This window comes from Oryza glaberrima, chromosome 12 (assembly GCF_000147395.1).
Source record: "Oryza glaberrima chromosome 12, OglaRS2, whole genome shotgun sequence".
In the NCBI taxonomy this organism is placed as follows: domain Eukaryota; kingdom Viridiplantae; phylum Streptophyta; class Magnoliopsida; order Poales; family Poaceae; genus Oryza; species Oryza glaberrima.
In genome coordinates this window covers 13602036-13621967 of record NC_068337.1, presented here as the reverse complement: position 1 = coordinate 13621967, position 19932 = coordinate 13602036, and the positions used below count along the sequence as shown (strand labels likewise).

The following is a 19932-nucleotide window of genomic DNA, read 5'->3' as shown; positions in this document are numbered from 1 at the left end:
GTAACCCACGTGTGCTAATGACGGATTAATTAGACTCAAAAGATTCGTCTCGCGGTTTCTAGGCAAGTTATGAAATTATTTCTTTTTCATTCGTGTCCAAAAAGCCCTTCTAACATCCGGTCAAACATCCAATGTGACACCCAAAAATTTTCATTTCGCGAACTAAAACATGCCCTTAAACAAACCACAAGAAAGCGAAAAAAAAACATCATAATTAGGATATGCATTCAGCACCATAGTAACAAAATAGTTCCTTTCAAAAAAAAAAAAAAGAAGCTGAATGCATACAAATAAACACCGTTTTACTGAACATTGGTAGCTTGCTTTGCAACGAATGAAAATTCCAGCGACTCCTCAAAGTAGCTTCTTTTGAAGCACCACAAGACCAACTCATACAGCATCACCAACTGCCAGCATATTTGACATTGAGCAAAAATAAGACGCAGCCAAACCATCAGATTTGCAGCGCCTTTGTCAGTCTTTCAGCTGAGAGATAAGGAACACCTGCATCAGTGATCACAAGTAGTCTGAAGGCATATGGCTGCACATGCGGGGGTGCTTCATTGTCCTCTGTCGACTCTCGCAAGCATATGTTTCGCATGCTTTGCATGGGAAAGTATCCTAGCGCCTTCAAGGCTGCAAGTAGAGCATCATGAATTTAAGAGGTTTGACTTGCACAATCCCAATTCATATGTTAGATCCACCCAAAAGTTTACATGAAACCAAATATACAGAAGAAACATTGTGCATTTAGATTGGCGATGGTAGGATGCAACATAACATACTACATTAAAAAAATTCTAAGATATTTACTCAATGAAACGAAAAGACAGTGCATCAAGGTTGCCAGCTAAGAATCAGAAGTCGGAAAAACAAAAGGAGTGATTGATACTTATACAGTCCACTGAAATGAGTAACTGATCTAACGAAGCAGCAACCCATTAGTAAAGCAGAAACAGACTAATGATTAAGAATGTGTAGTTTTGCTTTGGAGTACAGAAGCTCCCCAACTTATCTTTATTGGAATATTAAATATTACTACCAGCAACAAATCGCCAATCACTATTAAGGACCTACTTTTTCTCACATTTTTCTTGGTTCTCATACACAACATGATAACAAGAGGCACGTGCAAGTATTAGTGAAGGTCCAATATACCGAGTAAAAGCATAAAACTACTTATCTTTTGGCATGACTATTCAGGTTTTACTTACTTTCAACATCTCCCTGCAAATTAATTTGCTAAGCTCCCAAATTGCCTGTTCCATTCTTCATAAGTTCCCAGTTCACTTGAGGAAACAGAAGGTCTAACCTCCTGCAAAGCAGTCTCAAAATCCTACAGACCCAAAATTCAGAATAAGCTTTTACAATCAGAATGCTACATGTTGGGAATGATTCATCGCAACAAAGGACACACAAAATAAACATATAATAGACAATGCAATCAACTGTTTATCTTTTTAGTGATCCTAAGTGCTTAGCTATCTAGATTCCAGCACTTATTTGACTAGAATAGTAGTACCTTGAGCATCACCGGCCGCATGTCCTCCTTGTTTAGCTTTGTTATGCCAACACCCTGCTGAAGAGCTTCCCTTAGTGGTCCCATTGAGGCATCTTTCACAAGATTTTTCATGTCGGATCCTGAGTAACCTGCAGATAACCAATGATGCAGAAATATCCAGAAAGATGGCATGATACCTCAGAATTAGCAGCAACAAGAAGAAACCTGGATGATTATGAGTACCTTCTGTTAACTTGCAAACAATATTTGTTTCTTCCTCTGAGAGCTTGAAAAGGCCATCCTTCTCCAATAGATTGCGAATTATCCAGGCCCGTGCCTCTTTAAAATAAACCATGGAACAATGAGATTCCTGAAGTTATCCCCATAAGAACAGAAATGGAACATTACCTGGTGAAGGAAGGGGAATATATAGACGTTTTGTAAGTCGCCTCCGTGCTGCTTCATCCAGTTCTTGAGGTCTGTTTGTTGCTCCTGCCATCATTTTTTCTCCATGACATCAGTCCAATCTAAGTTCCACCATTGGTCATGACCCCACATTTAACATCCACCTCATAGACATACAACACAACTTCAAAGCATAGACCTTTAGGCAAAGATGGATATGCAATAATGCATTTCACAAGGACAATAGAAAAGCACATACTATGTTGATGCTCAAACCTCATACATATAAATATCCTGTAATTCCTACCATGACATAAATTAATGTACATCACACTTGATATTTTCATCTTTTTAACACATGAGGTACCTATAAGTAAAATTTGATCATTTCCACTGTCAAAACCTTCCATCTCGATTAGAAACTGTGTTTTCAACCTCCTACTTGACTCATGTTCACCATCTGATTTGCGCTGAAATCATGTGTAAGGGTGTTAGGTGTCAACTGATGCAACATGTATGTGCATAACAAAAACAATTCACTGAGCATAACCTGTGATAGTAGTGAATCGATCTCATCCACAAATATGACAGCTGGCTGACGACAACAGGCCACCCCAAATAGTGCTCGAACTAGCTTTTCACCCTCGCCAATCTGCACAGCAGGAGAATTAACAGGCATTATCAATCTAAAGGTATCCCTTCACATTCTATTAGTCATAATGTATTTTTGTTGAAAAAAAGATTGCGTAATTACTGTGCACAAATGAGCAAACAACATAGTTTGACAGAGATTAGGATTTCTACTTTCTGAGGAAAGGGCATATAAAGGCTGGGATGAGAGAATTAGCAAGTGAGAGATCACAAACAATTGTAGGGAGTACAAGCATGTTCCACGCTTGTACTAAATCTTGGTTCTAATCCTTTTTTTTTGAGGGGATAATCTTGGTTCTAATCCTTATAGACTATAATTCTTTGAAAACATTAATAAGATGGATTTATTAGCATATAAACAAACGAATTTGTTTTCCGTAGCAACTTTATGATTGATTAAAGATATGCAGACCAGAAAGATGTAACTAGCCTTGACTTTATAGGATACAAATGGAACTATGTTGAAAATTAAAACAAGCAGCAGACAGACCCATTTGCTTGTCAGTGAACTTGCAGAAATGTAGAAAAATGTTGCCTTGGCTTCACCAGCTATTGCTTTTCCAATCATGGTTTTGCCTGTTCCCTGTGGAAATTAATGCACTTATCTTTAAATTGAATAAAATGGGGAAGAGCAACATAACCAGATGAGATAAATACCCACAGGAGGTCCAAACAATAGAAGACCTCTTCCAGGAGACCGACAACCGCGAAAGATGTCTGGACGTAGCAGTGGCCATATCACCATTTCTGTCACGCACTTCTTTGCATGTTCCAAACCAGCTATTGCAGGTTGGCATGAATTAGCTACAAGACGCAAGTTCTGAAAGTACTAGAATGCAATTATGTACCTATGTCATCCCAGCGGACATTAGGATCTTTATCCATTATTTCATTACTGACATGCTCAATTAGGCGAGGTTCCAGATTTCTCAGCTTCTCAGGAAGCTCACCATCAGGTCCACAAAGCATTTCTAAACTGATGATAGTGAAATACATTTGTGAGATATGAACATAAATAACACCAATAATGTTGAATATTGAAAATTGATTAAGCTCAAATTACGCATATACAGTCTACATCGAACAGACTAGAATGATTGATGCAAAATAAGCTAAATGAAAGAAACAATATTAGTAATTTGCATGCTCCTTATTGAGCACATCAGACAAACTAGAATGAATTATGCAATAAGAAACAATATTAGTAATTTTCATGCTCCTTTTAGCACTTCAACTATGTGCCTTCAGTTATGCAGATAAATGATTTAAACAAATGACAAAATTTAGACAGATGAGTAATTACAGTGGCTGAGAGCATTCACTCTGATTCTTACGACAATTAAACTTATTCACACATTCAACATCCCAACAATTACTTGGTGATCAGTGTGTTTTGAGAGTGGAACAAAGTGTTTTTTGTATTAGAGTTGTCACTTGTGGTATCAAATGACTCTACGTTGTATAAAGATCTCACTTTTGCCACTTATTGTGCTAGCCCCAGTGGCAAAAACAAAATGCACAGGGCAAAAGTGAGATACGATCTTTCCTTAGTGGCAAAAAAAAAAAAAAAAACCCTGGTTTCCATGCAGATCTTAAGCTTACGATTACTGATTTAAAATGCAAATTGAAATCAATGCAACAAATCAATCATATGAAAACCAAAAAATATGTTTAAAGCGCTACACATCATACTTTACAGTGGCTGTAGCAGATTGTAGCAAGAAATAGAGGGACTCAGTGGACCCGGAACTGTACATAGAGCCACAGACAACTGTTGTGCAGACACAACTACCCTCGGATCATGACCGTTATATCAGGGCTACACAGAGTAATTTAAAATAATGGCCTAATGGGTACTCCATATGCTTGTCTCACATTGGGAGTTCAAGATTAGCTTGCACTAGTGGTCAAGGAATTTCAAACACACTGTATTAATAGAAACTAGTAGTTTTTAATTTTTTTTTTCACATTTAGCAAATATCTGTTATCATACTAATGCTACTGTATCCACTTGATCAATTCACTCTCTTGTTCTGAAATTGTTAGGTGACAGATACTATTGCCATCCAGATCTTTAACACACTACATTGACTTTTAAGCAACGTCTACAAGTCTACAACAAGAATACCCAGCAAAATATGCAAAACAGTGTCCAAATCACCAAACGGATGTAAGAAAGGCAATCATACTGAATATGCTTGTGATAATCTTAGTCATCTCAATTGCCCAACAAAAAATTCATTATGGCAATGAAGTCAAGAAACGTATCTCATGTACTTTGCTTCTAGTACCAATAAATCTGAGTCTTAGAAAGAAAAGGAAAAGATGTAGGCATGCTAAACATAAGAAAAGCAACAAAATAAATAGTTATGTAAGTGTCATGTAAATTGTTACTCCCTCCATTCACAAAAGTTACACCTATTACTTTTATCACCAAGACCAAGGAAAAATTAAATCATCTTGGATGCTACAAAATCAAGAAGTGAATGCAAGCATGTAACTAATGAGTATTTAGATGACTCCTTGGGTTCTAATCAAACATTTAATTTATCTCCTCATTTAAGTCTTGAATGCATAAAGACTACAAATAGGAACAACTTATTTGGAAAAACTCAAATGTGAAATATGTCTAGCTTTTGTGGATGGAGGTAGTACAATAACATGAAGATAAAAGTAAATTCAAATGGTATCATATGATCAAGATGGAAATGCTGACCATTTTCTTGTTGAATCTCCCATTGAATCATCATTTTTTCCAATAACCCGTGAGGTCATATTGGAAGTGGATCCTCCATTGTTTCTGATAGGAGGAACAAAATTACCACGTAATCCACGACGAGAATTCCAGGTTGGCCTCACACCATAATTCCGGTTATTTGGGTTGTTATCACATTGTGGGGATACAGAAGCACCTTGAGTACCATTATGCCCATACTTTTGCACAGAATCCATCTCCTTGAAAACAGAAGCATCAGCTAGTGAAGGTTACATTGACAAAATATTCAACATAAACCAGAATGGCTATACTAAGCTCTCCTAATCACGATACCACATCAAGGCAGATGCCACATAGCACACACAAATGGTTTCATCAGAATGCAAATATTGTGTGTTTAGCATCAAAAAATAAGTTATAATTCTCTTGGTAAAAGAGTTTTCTTGAAAAATTATATGATTTCAGAAGAAACACTATAAGGATCTGGAAAATTGTCGTTTTTGCAAATAAAATATTTGCACAGAATATGCTGCAATACATATCATGGTTTCAAGCTATGCCATAGGTAGAACTTTGTTTCTAACTTTAGCTAACGGTTACCTAATGATGCTTTCTTAGGTAATGTGTAGAATGCTCAGGACTGCAGTGCATGCAGCAGACAGAAAAGTTTTAAAAAAAGAAATAAAAGAACAGTTAAATGATATGGACTTGCCATCAACTAATGATCATTAAAAAATGCACAGGACTTGACATAGTGGCAAACCAGCAAGCATAAACAAGCATAACAAAGAAGCTACCCATTTTCAAAACTATGCAATGCGAAAGGAATGGAAAGAGTCTTGGCACGAATAGTAAATACAGAAGTTAAATACACCTACTATCATATACCACTAGTGCTTATGATGTCTTTTTGTTGGAGGATCATAGAATAATAGAAGCACTCTAAATATTTACTGAAATTGCACAATATAGAACAAAAAAGCACTGAGCGTACCAGCTTTGTCCTGGCAGTCACAAACTCATTGGCAGGGGCATCGGCTTCATCATTACTTAATGGAGAATTTGCACGCTCGCAGATTGGGCTTCTGAATCCTGCATGCTTTCGCTTTGCATTCTGCAACAGTCCACGGGGTCTGTCATCATCTTCAAGATCCATATAAGCAGTATACTTGTTATCAGTATGATTTGTTCTGACTCCATTTTCGATAGCAACACTCTCTTTAGATATGCTACTCACTGATTTGAACATATTCCCATCTTGTACACCATTTGCCTTCAGGGGCTTATGGCTACGCAATGATGTTAGTTTTCTTTGCATTACTAATTTTGAAGCCCTGATGCTAAGCTTCTCATTTTCCATACCAGCTGAGTTCTCCTCTACATGCAGACCTTCTTCAATGGTGGAATCTTGGCAATCAGTGGTCTCCTGTATTTCAGTTCATGTCACAGGAAGAGAAAATGATGATAAAATCAGCCAGAAAACAATGCCAATTTGCAAACAATTAACATTGGAAGGTGAAAGCTATGTGTTTCTTCATATGGTGCTTCAACAAAAAAAACATTAAAAAGAGTTCAATCACCTTTTAGAAATGATGCTGTAACTAAAGAATTAAGAAAAATGGGGCAATGGTTGGATGTCCCTCAAGAAGGAAGAAAATTAAGATTGAGAAGTGTGAACAATAAGGTCTTTTGAGCACGTAAAGCCTAACAACATAAATTGAATTGTACCATTTGTTCAGCAGCATGCCCTTTGGATTTCTGAAGAAGAGCTTGAAAATACTTTGAACACTTGATCTTTTCAATATTAACTTCTCCTGTCTTTGCAAAAACACAACCGACATCCTTTTCTGCAAGCTTAAACACAGCACTGAAATCGAAAACATCTAAAGTGAGGACTGCCACCAAGTATCACGATAGTATGCATCAGAAATAAACTTAAACAGTGCAGAATAAAGCTATGTAAAAAGTAATTTGGTTTAACAGACAATTATTTGTTCTAGCGGTTACAGTGCTCAAGTAGCACCTCTACATCCTGGGTTCAACTCTCCAAGGGAGCAAATGTCAGACTTAAATAAAGAAAAATATACCATGGGGGGCCTCCCTCACTATTTCCGGTCAAAAAAGAAATAGACAACTATTTGTTCAAGATTAAACCCAAGGAGCCACTCAGTCTCCATCAGTGATGGCAACTTAATGCTCCAATGCATATGGTATCCGTGCCACCACCAAAAAGAAATCATATTTCCAAAAATTTACTAGTCCTGACCCTGATAATATCTGCTACTGCTATCATCTCTACTATAAAATTATTTTGACTACCCCAAATATCAGAAGTTGGATTCAGTCTCGCAGAACTTGGTTAGATGTTGCGGAATTATCACAATTGACACTCTTAACTTTCATGCCTAGCCCTGACAATGATTTCTGCAACGCCACAATCATTATTTACCAGACCGCAGCACATTAATAATGAAGACATGTGTATCTCCTGCAACACTTACATCTGAATCCAACTTGTAATGGTATATGAATATGTTAGTCAATTCAAACATGCTTAGCACATACATGGAATGATCTGAGGATCTTAAAATTGACCGAAACACAGGCTGATGATAACCACTGCGGCAGTGGTAACCTGGTGATTTCTTCCCCAAATAAACAATGAGCACAAACAAAAAGGCAAAAATATTTCAGTACGCAATGTGCAACATAAGAAGAAAAATTGTTCTTGGTCCTATTTATTTAGACAACAATTTCTAAACTTAAGTCAAGGTCCAGTCAACCCAAGGCGAATCCTACTATAGGGAGCAACGAATCCAAACAGGATATGCAATTTGAATTATGTGATCCACATGTATTCAACATATAAATACCACTAATCATGGTGGAAGATAGACCATCACCTTTGAGCACCCTTTGCTTTAAAAAATTACTTTCCCACAATTACACATGACTTTCGGCATCATTGTGCCTGCTCTGGTCAATATTGTTTTGCTTCATAGAGCATGCATTTTGAGAAAGAAGGCGCTATATGCTAAAAGGAAGAGCAGCGTGTATTATTTTATTTCCATTCCAGCAAAATGTAATGTATATAGCATACTAATATTACATTAGATGGCTCAATGTATTTGGAAACAAATAAAAGCAAGCTCCCGAGAACCACCCAACACAAACAGTGGAGGCACTAGTGCTTAGCTTGCCTGTTTGTGCACACGGTACCAGTTCATCTTAGCCACGGCAATTCTCCAAAATCCACAGATTTCTAGAGCTATATAACTACCACATTAAGTGAATACTACAGTATCAGCTAATGGCTCTATATATTTGCACAATCTGAATAATAGCGAAAGCAAATCCATCCAAACCGCTCCCCCTCTTCCCACGAATCGAATCGAGGAGTCCCTCGTAAACACAACGAGCCGTCTCAACGCATGATTTGGGCGAAAATGCGGGAGAGCGCGCGGGGTGGCGTGGCTGTGTTGGGTGGGGTAGGGTTTTGTACCTGTCTGACCTCCCGGCGCGGGCACGGATGGCGGCGGCGACGCTGGATGACGCCGCGGCGCGGATGGGCGCGACGAAGCTGGCCTCGTGGCCCGCCGCGCCGCCGTCGCCGGGGAGGGCCTGCGAGTCGAGGAAGCCGAGGAGGCGGAGCGCGAGCACCTGCGCCCCCGCGGGGTCCTTGCCCTCCAGCGCGACGTCCGCGCCGAACTGGAGGGAGTGGAGCCGCCGCAGCCTCTCGTCCGCCTCCTTCCTCCAGTTCGTCGGCTCCCCGGAGCTCGCGCCGCCGCCGCCGGCGTGAGACTGTTCCGCCATTTCGCGTGTTTTTCTTTTTCGTTTTCTTTTTTTTTTTTCCTTTCGCCGCCTCTGCTGGTTACCTTCCCGCTCATCTGAGGAGGAAGGGGGTTTTAGAGCTGGGCTTTCTGAGTGGTAGTCATGCGTTATTGGGCTTTGTATATGGGCCGGCCCATTACAAATTTACAGTTATACTTATATACAACAAAAGAACACTTTATTTTACAATTTACAAATACTCAATAGAACTTTCAAAAGGAAAAAAATACATATATTTTTTAAAAAATATAACTATACCATTGATCTTATTAGTAAGTGATAATTCTGTTTGTTTTGGGACCAATATATGCTTTCCTAATTCCGTGCACTTTTAAATACTAATTAATATATTAAGAGATATATTAAAATGGTCAAGGCAATGGAAAGTGCTGTTTTGCACGAAAAATGAATCTCCTTCATTCATTTCATATTATAAGATGCATTTATTTTTTAAAATCAAACTTTCTAAAGTTAGATCATGTTTATATAAAAATGTAGCAACATCTTCAACACCCATCAGTTTCATTAAATGCAAAATTGAATATACTTGATACTATATTTGTTTTGTGAATAAATTGCATATTTGTTTTGTGAATAAATTGCATTCAAGGTGCATCAACTTGGTAAGAGGATACAATTTGGCGCAAGAATTTGAGAAATGAGTATATTAGTGCAACAACTTGGTATATGTGTGTAATGTAGTGTAAGAACTTTATAATAAGTGAGCGTACAATTACAACAACTTGTAAGGTTTGTGCGATTTTGGTGATGTGATAACTTAATTATTCTGAGTATTTTTTATACAAATTCAATTTTAAGTTCTTATTTAAACTTTACTATGTAGAAAATATTATATTTTGGCTCAGATTTGAGAAGGTGAAAAAAATCCAAACCGATGGTGCAAATTAGATGTGCAATGTAATTCTAATATCCGTAAGATTGCTATTTGATGCCATATTGACATTGTGAAAAAAAAAACTCACCTAGCACTCGTTAAGCAAAATATCACATACTTAGCCAAGTTGTTGGACTAGAAATACTACATTGTTAAGTTCTTATACTAAAACGCACTCAGTTGCCAAGTTGTTGTATTAGGACGTATAATTCTCAAATTCAATTATATCGCACCCACCCACTAAGCAAGATGTTAAACCGTGGTGCAATTTACTCTTTATTTTTAATTGTTACTATGTATACAACATGGAATTTACGGTGTTTAAAAAGATACAGGCTAGTTCCACTTCTTTTTTATGGCAAAATCTGTTATATTTCAGTACATCGGGTCTTGAGATCAAAATTTACACTATTTTTTGTACCCTGTCGATACCTACCATAGAATGCATGTATACACAATAATATTTAAGTCACGTTCGTTTCAAAAATAAAAAAAAATTGGTCACTGATAAACACCATGCAGTACATGATCCCTTCCCAACATGACACGTACGTATGTCTCATGGAGATGGATCAGGCCGGCTATATATAGCCTTGCATATGAGAGCACCCGCAATGATGAAGTAAAACGCTCTCTATAAAACATGTACATCTTAGCAATAGACTAGATTAATAGTAAACCACCTCAATAGTATGTCTACATAGGTATCTATAGTTCTCTCATACATTGCCTCGTTTTTCTCTATAGACTATCTCCAGGTTAGTAGATAGCTTTACTCTCTCTCTTCATTTAATCTTTTCCAAGTAGAAAAATATGCTGACATGGATCTTTTGTAGAGAGCTTATAGATAACCATTGAGGGTGCCCTGACAGATGCACAAATTTTAACAATTTGACCCTTTGAAAAAACGAATTTTACAAATGAGCCGCCGCCAAAACTTATTTAAAAATGACCCTTTTTTTCAGCGCCAAATCACCTGGCGCTGAACTTAGACACCTCAGCGCCACATCAACTGGCGCTGAATGCCGTGCCACCGCGGACGGGAGGTTAAGTCAGCGTGCCAACGTACATTCAGCGCGCTAACGCACATTCAGCGTCACGCTATTTGGCGCTGAGGTGTCTATGTTCAGCGCCACACGATTTGGTGCTAAACAAAAGGGTTATTTTTGAAATAAGTTTTGGCGGCGGTTCATTTGTAAAAATAGTTTTGTAAAGGGTCAAATTGTCAAAAATTATGTGACAGAAGAAATGCATGTAGCTTTGGTTGGCGTCCTGGTGTGTTCGTGAATGCAGTACTAGCCTTGACCGACGCTCTGGCCACTTTGATCGATTAATTGGCCTTGGCTCACAGGCTCAGTTACGGCTGTGTTTGGGAGGACCCCGGCACGTAAAACGAAGCATTTATTATTGCATGATTAATTAAGTATTTACTATTTTTTTAAAAATAGATTAATATGATTTTTTAAGCAACTTTCGTATATAATTTTTTTTTAAAACGCACCATTTAATAGTTTGAAAAGCGTGCGTGCGGAAAACGAGGGAAGGAGGTTGGGAAAGGGAGGTAAATAACGCAGCCGTAATGTGAGTGCTTTGCTGATGAAAATGAGGATCAGTTCAATTCAGATGCCGGCCGTTTGCTTTGACGTTTCATTTAATTTTTCTTGGAGAAAGTTAAAAATTTTCACTTGTAATACAATATACTAGCCAAGGTTTTTCTTGGAGTAATGTACTAGCCAAGGTTTGTTTATTGATGACTGTTAGAGAGGAGTAGAGGACCCTTCAATTGACATGTTTGTTCTAGTACTTGAATAGCTAATTCTAATGCTTATATAATCTAGTTTTGTTGGTGTGCTGAAGAAACTTGAATAGCAAATCATATGTGGAATTCACTGGATTCTAGCTTGAGGATAATGGACAGTCAAAATGGGCAGTTCGGATTGATTTTCTCTTTTTAAGAGAACAAATTAGAATGACTGCGAAGGAGAGCAGAGGAATCACCCGCGGTTCTGGCTCAAATAATGCCTTGCCCAATGCCACCATTCATCGACTTTCAGAGTTTTTTTTCATCGGTGCTTCAGCCTTTTCTTGCATGCTGGTGTAATTAAAATTTATCTGTAGTAATACTACTATTTTGTTTAGATTCTATCTGTTTTTTTTTTCTCTCGCAAAGCTAGCTAGCCATGTGCAAGAACTTTACTACACCATGTGCACGAACCGTAGGCACAGTAAAATCAGGTGATATTTTCTTTTTTTTTTTTTATCAAAGGCACATGCCCAGCTTTTGATAAAAAAGCATAAGAGGATTCGATACAAAGGTAGGTGATATTTTCTTTTCCTCAATGTACATTCAAGTGGCCTAGATATCACGAGCATATATGAATGAAGAAGGTAGTGTTGTAACGTTGTTGTTACAAACGCACATCACCACTCACCAGTAGAGATTTAATATTTTTATAGTCATAGATAAGTAATTCAGAGATAGAAATGGAAGGCATTGGGAAAACGAACGCTCCTGCTAGGTAATATGAGTCGGAGACGGTTGGAGGGAATTTTGGACGATTTTAAAATCAGAGCCAAAATATGAGGATCTCACCTTGAACATTTAGAGCAAATTTTGTTATCCGTAGAGATGGCGTTCGAACGCTAGAGCACAAGGTGAAAGGGCGTGAGAGCTATGGCCATGGCTCAAGAAGCAAGGGCAAAAGAAACTCCACACCAGGTGTTGAAGAGATCGATGTACAGTGGCCATAGGGCACACGCTTTGTGATTTTGTACGTGCCCCTCGCAGCCATGAACAGGGGCAGGACTGGAACATAACGGAGGGGGTGCTCCACTTTGCAGAATTGCAGTATATACCGGCACACTAGTCTAACTAGCCAGGACCCCGCGCGTTGCCGCGGGGTGCTTAAGCAAAACAAAATATTTAACATATGAACAGCCATAAAGATTTCTGATGGGAAAAATTTTCTATACAGAACACCTGTAATTTACTAGACAAAAATGTATTTGAGAAATATTCCATCCTATAAACCTAGAAGATAAATACCTAAGTAGAAAAATGTATTCTGGAGGTGACATGATTTTACCTGGAAGTACAAACATGACAAAGTATGATATATACAGGTGATTGGCTGCAAGTCTATGATGAACAATGGACTATCTATGCTCAATTGGCTGTTAACCTAGGTAGCTTGATTCCATCTATGATTTTAGGCTGTGTTTAGATCCAAAGTTTGGATCCAAACTTCAGTCCTTTTCCATCACATCAACCTGTCATACACACACAACTTTTCAGTCACATCATCTCCAATTTCAACCAAAATCCAAACTTTGCGCTGAACTAAACACAGCCTTATTACCAGTATTGACTCTCTTACTATGTGACGTTGAGTTGAAAGACGGATCAGATTTCTTGCAAACTCATCATCACTGACATCAATATGTAGCCAGCACACATGCCATAGGAAAGAATGAAGAATCCATAGCTATCCTGATAATTGACAAATATAAGAATTAATCTTAATGATTTGTTTTTGATATGGTGTATAATACAAATAAAGAGCATCTTCACATGATTCTTCGTGAACTAAAGCATCAGATGAATTTAGAATAAGAAATGTCATATATGAAGGGCAATATGTACTTTTATGAATGATAATTTTATCCTTGAATAGAGCAAAAGATCATTTACAAACAAATAGAATGTCAACATGTATATGAGATGCTCTTTTTTTTTTTTCATCTGTGGATCATTGTGGAAATGGAAACCATGATATTAAAGGTAATATTCATGGCAAGGATATTGCTTGTAAGATTTGACTGTGTTTAAGAAGGAATTTACCTTCGGAACTAAAGATGGAATAACACGTGCAGGAGCCGTAGGATATTGTATGATCTTAATGTAAAGTCTGATGAACTTGTCAGTAATTTTGCATAGCTGTCATCACAATCATCAAGCTGCAACATTTGTATCAAGACATAACTTAGCAGTAAGCACATCTGAATGTTGCGATCCAAAAAGAAAAATAATGCAAAAGCTTTTGCATGAGATAAATATGAGTAAATCCAATGTATAAATCGCAACAGAGCATCTCCTATGTATGATTTATGAGCCTTTTTACCATTCAACATTTGGTACCTCGAGGTACTACAATTTTTTGGTACCTCGAGGTACGAACTGTTGGATGGCAAAATTGCTCATGATTTATGGCACATGAAAATGAATTGATGGCTTAGACTATAAATGAGCAGCAGTAGTCTAGGAAAGCTTCTCTCATATAGATACACTGAAAATGTAACTATGGTTTGGGGTTTTAAGGTACAGGTTTTCCATAAGATTGTTGCTCCAAGCAGTAAACATCTTCTGGCATGAAAGGCAGTACATTCTTCTCATCAGTCAATTAGGAACCTGAAGCAGGTAAAAAAAGAAAGATCTTACATACAACAAAGCATTACCTAATTATTTAGGTGCAACCATGAATGCCTTAAAACATGTGCAGTTAGATCGAGTAGCACAATGTCTGGCAAGACATACATGACAAAAAGATCGATACCTGCAAGGAAAAGAAGATTAGCCTCCATGCCATCATAATTGCTGAACCACAGCCAGTGCAAAGATCACATTTAGACAGCACTAATCAAATCCACACAGGGCCAAATCATCGACATGGTGAGTAAGATTTGGTAAAAGTTTAAAATAATACCTTGAGCTATAGGAAGACAGGCAAGTGCTTCCCTTCCTGCCACCATAGCCGGAGGACAGCAAAGCCGAGGTTGAGCAGTCACACAAACAACCAATAGCTGCATAACTTGCACAGATCGATTCATCGTTGAACTGTTGAAGGACGTAAAACTTAAGTTTATGCGCTATACCCTGCCGCCTCAGCTTGTCCGCCGCAATGCGCATTACCTACCAAAACCCTAGCTACAACATGAGACAACCAAATCTGGATAGAGACCAAATGGAGGATGGTAGAAAGGGATGCTATGTCATGTGTGGCGAAGCCGGGGGTAATCTAGAGCCCAGATGGCCATACCTGGACCTGTGGTCGGTTCTCAATGGCGCACTGTTTGGAATCCTCATTGTGACTGGCAGCAACCGAGAACCCCCAACCATAGCCGACGCTGATTCAGTAAGGAGAACGGAGGGAAGGAGTCGGCGGGGAAGAACGGAGGGGCGAAGCTGAATGGGATCGATGGGCGACGAGGTGGAGACGCCGATTTCTGATTTCTCCGCGGTAATGGGGATCGATGGGGAATTGGGGATTGGTGAGCGGTGGGTGCGTGGCGTGCCTGGCTGAGGTCTTGGGTATGACGACGGGCGAGCGGATCAGGGGCTCGGGCTGGCGCAGAAGCAGACACGCGGATGTTCGGATCTCAGCAATGTGGGTGCATCGGACGGTCCACGCGTAGGCAGGGTCTGTTGCACTGTAGTAGAATCGTGAGCTCTCGTGAAGCGAGGCACTGGTGGTACTGGCTCAGGAAAACTAAAGATTTAATATGATTATGGTATTTTCTAATATATACCGGCACATTAATTACTCTACCTAATGGTATTTTTGCTGTATATAGGCCCTGTTCGTTTCTTCTAAAAGCCAGGATAAAATTTTAGATACTCGTCGCATGCTTTTCAAACTGTTAAACGGTGCGTTTCGTGCAAAAAACTTTTAATATGAAAGTTGCTCTAAAATATCAGATTAATCCATTTTTTTCAAGTTTATAATAATTATAACTCAATTAATCACATGTTATTACCATTTTGTTTTGCGTGAAACACTTAATTTTTATCTTCATCTTCATCTTCAGGAGATTTAAACACCACCTTAGTGGGTACATTGCTCTAACTAATTTTAATATAAAAATAGAATATTTTTTATTGTTCTTAAAAAGATACAAGAGATACTAGGTACTAAGAGATACCACTTACATCCCACCATTGATTTGAGAAGGGTATGATTTGTACAAAATGTAGATGGATTGGGCATTAGCGTGGGCCGATGTAACAGGAGGTAGCAGTGACAGAGGGAGTCCACGATGTATTTTGTCTAAGGGCAACAGCAATGTTTGTGGTCCAAGCAATCTATATGAGTGGGCCCCACAACAAAGAACATTAGTTATGGAAAACTTCATAATGTATATATCTATACCAGGAAAGAGATGGGACCCACAGGGTGGAAAAAAAAATCTCGTCCTCAACCACCCGACTCCCCGTAGCTCTTGCGTGGCGCGAAGCTTCCCGATTCCCAAATCCTCACCCACCGAAAACCCGCGAAGCTCCCGATCCCCAAATCCTCACCCACTGAAAACCCTACCTCCAGATCCAGGCGCACGGCTGGTGGATGTGCGGCCACGGCGGCGACAAACGCTGCGTGGGACAGCCGTCTGGCGTCGGGGGCAACAAGTGCTGTGGTCTAATCGTCGCCGCCGCCGCGGAGAAGGGAGAGGGATCTGGGGCGATAGCATCCATTGTCGCGACTGAGGACGCGGCAGCGGTGCTCCGGTTGATGCTGTCCGGCGCGCAGCAAGCGGCCGCGCGGTCGGGGCGGCCTCCGGAGTCCGTGCTGCGGAGGCGGCGACTTCTCGGCGGGGTAGCAGCTCCGTCTCACGGTCTTAGGCAACAACGATGCAAAATAAAGCTAAGCAGTAGGTAATTAACCATCTCCTACCTTCCTGCTTCCTAGGTGATTTTGATTATTTTGTTGCTTGAGACAAGTCTTGTGCATTTAGTTTGTGGGCTGTTGGTGCTACTAGCTAGGATTGAGCCTAAAGCTCTTTATGCTGTACGAGAAAGGTCAGTCTTCTTGTGCACAGCCAACTATAGGATGTTAAATGTTAAATGTGCAGTTGTAGAGACTAGCCAGTTCAAGTTATGCTGAATATATTCTAGGCTATTTAAAAAAAAACAAATCTGAATTGCGGGGTACAGATACTTTCAAAGAATTAAACAAACATGCAAATGTTGAATTAATTGCCTGAATACAAACTACCAGAGCAAGTAATTGATAAGAAATTAATAAACTCTAATGTTGCTGGCCACCAAATTTTTGCCACATGTGATCCATCAAATCTTGCTTGAGACGACGATGGGTTGCTCGATCACGAATCTCTGCATTTTTTTCTAGGATATCAGCAAATCCATATATCGGGCCATGGTCAAGCCCGGACATTTGTGCAGAAAATTGCCCTTGTTCATATGTATTGTCATCGGGTATATCATAGGCGCCTCTCTCATCCTCAACAATCATGTTATGCAAAATTATACATGCATACATGATATCAGCCAATTCTTCCCTTTCCCATAGACGTGCTGGGTGACGTATGATGGCCCAATGTTTTTGCAGTACCCCAAAAGCTCTTTCCACATCTTTTCTTGCAGATTCTTGACGTTGTGCAAATAATTTAGCCTTGTCATTCTGAGGTCTTTTGATTGATTTGACAAATGCTGCCCACTCTGGATAAATACCATCGGCTAGATAGTATCCCATGTTATAGTTTGTTCCATTAACTGTAAACTGGACCTCGGGTGCTCTTCCTTGTAGTACCTCAGTGAACAATGGTGACTGATCCAACACATTGATATCATTGTTGGAACCAGCAGCCCCAAAAAAAGCATGCCAAATCCATATATCAGCAGAAGCAACCGCTTCAAGCATGATAGTCGGTACTCCATAATCACCACGGGTGAATTGCCCTTTCCATGCAACCGGACAATTTTGCCACTTCCAATGCATGCAATCAATACTGCCCAACATTCCAGGGAACCCATGTGCCTCTCCAAATTGAAGTAAACGTTGAATATCTTCTTGAGTAGGCCGACGAAGATATTGCTGACCAAATAAAAGCCTCACACCTTGAACAAAATTGATCAGGCATTCTATTGCTGTTGTTTCTGCTACCCTATATGATTCATCCATAAGGTCAGCTGGTGTACCATATGCCAACATTCTCATAGCAGCCGTGCATTTTTGCAGCGGCGATAGACCCACCTTACCGAATGCATCTCGCCTTAGCTGAAAATATGGGGACCAAACACCAAGAGCTTCAACAATATGCAAAAATAGATGCTTTCTCATGCGAAATCGCCTACGAAACTGATCATCAGCGTACAAAGGGTTGTTGCCAAAATATTTAGCAAATAATCTGTTATGATCCTCTTCATGATCCCTATTGATGTACCTCCTTGTGTACCCACCACGCCGAGTAGAGGAACCAGCTAATTCTGCTTCTAGCTGTGCTTCAACCTCAGCTTCAATCTGATCTTCAATCTCAGCTTCCATAGGATCGTTGATTTCTTCCCACATGAGATCTTCAAGATTGCCACTAATGATTGAAGTATCTGAACAATTGGATTGATCTTGGGAGTTGGCAGACATTTTGGTGTGTTGGTTTGGGGCTGAATGGAGTGGACAGTGATAGTGTGAGTGGTGTCTTCCTCAACTGCATCTCCTATTTGTAGGATACATTCCAACAGCTAGTTTTTAACAGCTATTTTTTACTTTTGTCAGTACTCCAACGGCTAGTTTTTTTGTCATTGTGTGGTTGTCCTAATAAATATGTCTATGTGTGCAGGAATGGAGTGCTGACTGCAAGGACAAGAATACATCTCCAAGGTCTGAAAACCATTGATCCTGTAAGCAAGAGTTTCTCATGAGTAAAAACTAACATTAAGAGAAAAGATCCATGCTGAAAATGTGATTTCTCTAATAGCACACAACAATATTTCTTAATAGCAATGGGGATGTAATACAAGATCATTAACCGTACACTAACAATACAACACATACAACAACAACCCTAGTAGAAGAAATAACCCTAGTACAAGAGCTAAATTCTGAAAATAGCAGGTACATTAACAATTCAACAAATCTAATAAGTACATTAACCATACACTACTTGTTGGCTGCTGCTCTTTTATTCCTGAGCAAGTTCTTTGGACAATTGGTTCAACATAGCTTCATGCCTTCTCAGTTTAGTAGGACTAAATTTGGAAGTATCTCTTTCTTCCAGTTTTATGTATGTCTGCCACTTTTCCATCCTTATTTGTTCTCGTTTTGCTTCTGCTGATTTTGTTGCTGCTTCTGCTGATTTCAACAATGCTTCAGATTTAATTTTGACAGCTTCATTATACAGAACCATGTTTTGAGATGGTTGGTTCCCTAAAGGAGATGATGCAGCTTTCCCTTTCCCTTTTAGTCTTTCTTTTGCTTTCTTTTGCCCCTCAGGGCGCCTCCCTTTAGTTGATGATTCTTCTTCAGTGTCTTGGTTTGATGACGATGTGTAAGCTCCTGACTCAGAAATCTTAGTCCTCTTGTTCTTGTTTTCCTCCTTCTTCACAATTCTCCGCCATTTTGGTTGATCCTTTAGTTCTCTCCACATGTATTCTAAGGTGAAAGGTTTCTGCTGTGATTGATTCTTGTACCATGCATGGGCTTTCTCCATAATCATGTCTTCAGAGTACCCACTAGTACATGTATTTCTGACTTGAGCATAAGCCCCACAGAACTTTGCAATATCCCTCTTGACATTATCCCCGTGTGTCTTCATTTGCTTGACTGTCCTTGTATGTGCATTTCTAGGCCTATTGCTGTTGAACTCATCAGCTACATCCTTCCAATAATACTCTGACTTCTTGTCATTTCCATCTACAGAATCAACTGAGTTGTTCAACCAAGTGCTAACAAAACGCAAGTTTTCTTCTTCCTTCCAATTGGTGCGTGGCGCTCTCCTTACTCCCTCTTCGCTGCTATCACTCAACTCTTCGATGTTAAGTGGCTGCTTCTCTTGCTGTCTTGTAGTTGTAGGGCAAGGAATGGATGACTCCGACCCATGGGAAGAAGTGTTGGCAGCAACTTCAACTGAGGTGACTTGATGTGGCGCAAAGAGTACTCTGTTGCTTGCAGCTCCAAACACTTGATTTGGTGAGTTAGCTTGCAT

General features: G+C 39.4%; 3 protein-coding genes and 1 long non-coding RNA gene across 12 annotated transcripts; all 4 read right to left on the bottom strand.

Annotated features, from left to right (window-relative positions):
• LOC127758017 (ATPase family AAA domain-containing protein FIGL1) lies at positions 1-9135 on the bottom strand. Of its 2 annotated transcripts, none has more exons than XM_052283622.1 (14): positions 8776-9135; positions 7002-7140; positions 6268-6699; positions 5274-5512; positions 3406-3533; positions 3215-3337; positions 3048-3133; positions 2457-2558; positions 2274-2376; positions 1910-1993; positions 1745-1840; positions 1523-1650; positions 1215-1336; positions 1-636 (listed from the first exon to the last, which is right to left on the bottom strand). In XM_052283622.1, exons 1-13 carry the CDS (start codon positions 9084-9086, stop codon positions 1235-1237), a joined length of 2073 nt encoding a protein of 690 aa, XP_052139582.1. In that variant the 5' UTR covers positions 9087-9135; the 3' UTR covers positions 1-636; positions 1215-1234. The 2 variants fall into 2 exon arrangements, with proteins under 2 accessions (XP_052139582.1, XP_052139581.1); XM_052283621.1 differs by having other exon boundaries at positions 2-636; positions 3048-3140; positions 3219-3337.
• Positions 9136-12921: 3786 nt separating this feature from the next.
• LOC127758143 (uncharacterized) lies at positions 12922-15546 on the bottom strand. 8 transcript variants are annotated; one of them, XR_008013631.1, is made up of 5 exons: positions 14703-15539; positions 14553-14593; positions 13841-14407; positions 13359-13489; positions 12922-13269 (listed from the first exon to the last, which is right to left on the bottom strand). It is a non-coding gene; the product is annotated as an uncharacterized LOC127758143 (long non-coding RNA). The 8 variants fall into 8 exon arrangements; XR_008013632.1 differs by lacking the exon at positions 14553-14593 and having other exon boundaries at positions 13841-13956; positions 14322-14552; positions 14703-15533; XR_008013627.1 differs by lacking the exon at positions 14553-14593 and having other exon boundaries at positions 13841-14552; positions 14703-14908; positions 15036-15530.
• Positions 15547-16976: 1430 nt separating this feature from the next.
• LOC127758088 (uncharacterized) lies at positions 16977-18526 on the bottom strand. Its single transcript, XM_052283718.1, has one exon. The coding sequence runs from the start codon at positions 18369-18371 to the stop codon at positions 17019-17021; it is 1353 nt and encodes a 450-aa protein (XP_052139678.1). The 5' UTR covers positions 18372-18526; the 3' UTR covers positions 16977-17018.
• A 383-nt stretch (positions 18527-18909) lies between these two features.
• On the bottom strand, positions 18910-19932 carry LOC127756290 (glutathione S-transferase T3-like). Its single transcript, XM_052281672.1, has one exon. It carries the CDS (start codon positions 19930-19932, stop codon positions 18910-18912), a length of 1023 nt encoding a protein of 340 aa, XP_052137632.1.

Excerpts from the sequence above, each read along its gene's own strand:
- LOC127756290 (XM_052281672.1), bottom strand. The coding sequence starts at position 19,932 with ATGCAAGCTAACTCACCAAATCAAGTGTTTGGAGCTGCAAGCAACAGA.
- LOC127758088 (XM_052283718.1), bottom strand. The coding sequence starts at position 18,371 with ATGTCTGCCAACTCCCAAGATCAATCCAATTGTTCAGATACTTCAATC.
- LOC127758017 (XM_052283621.1), bottom strand. The coding sequence starts at position 9,086 with ATGGCGGAACAGTCTCACGCCGGCGGCGGCGGCGCGAGCTCCGGGGAG. Across the intron at positions 3,338-3,405 it reads TGTCCGCTGGGATGACATAG|CTGGTTTGGAACATGCAAAG; the intron begins GTACATAATTGC and ends AACCTGCAATAG. Across the intron at positions 2,559-3,047 it reads GTTCACTGACAAGCAAATGG|ATTGGCGAGGGTGAAAAGCT; the intron begins GTCTGTCTGCTG and ends CCTGCTGTGCAG.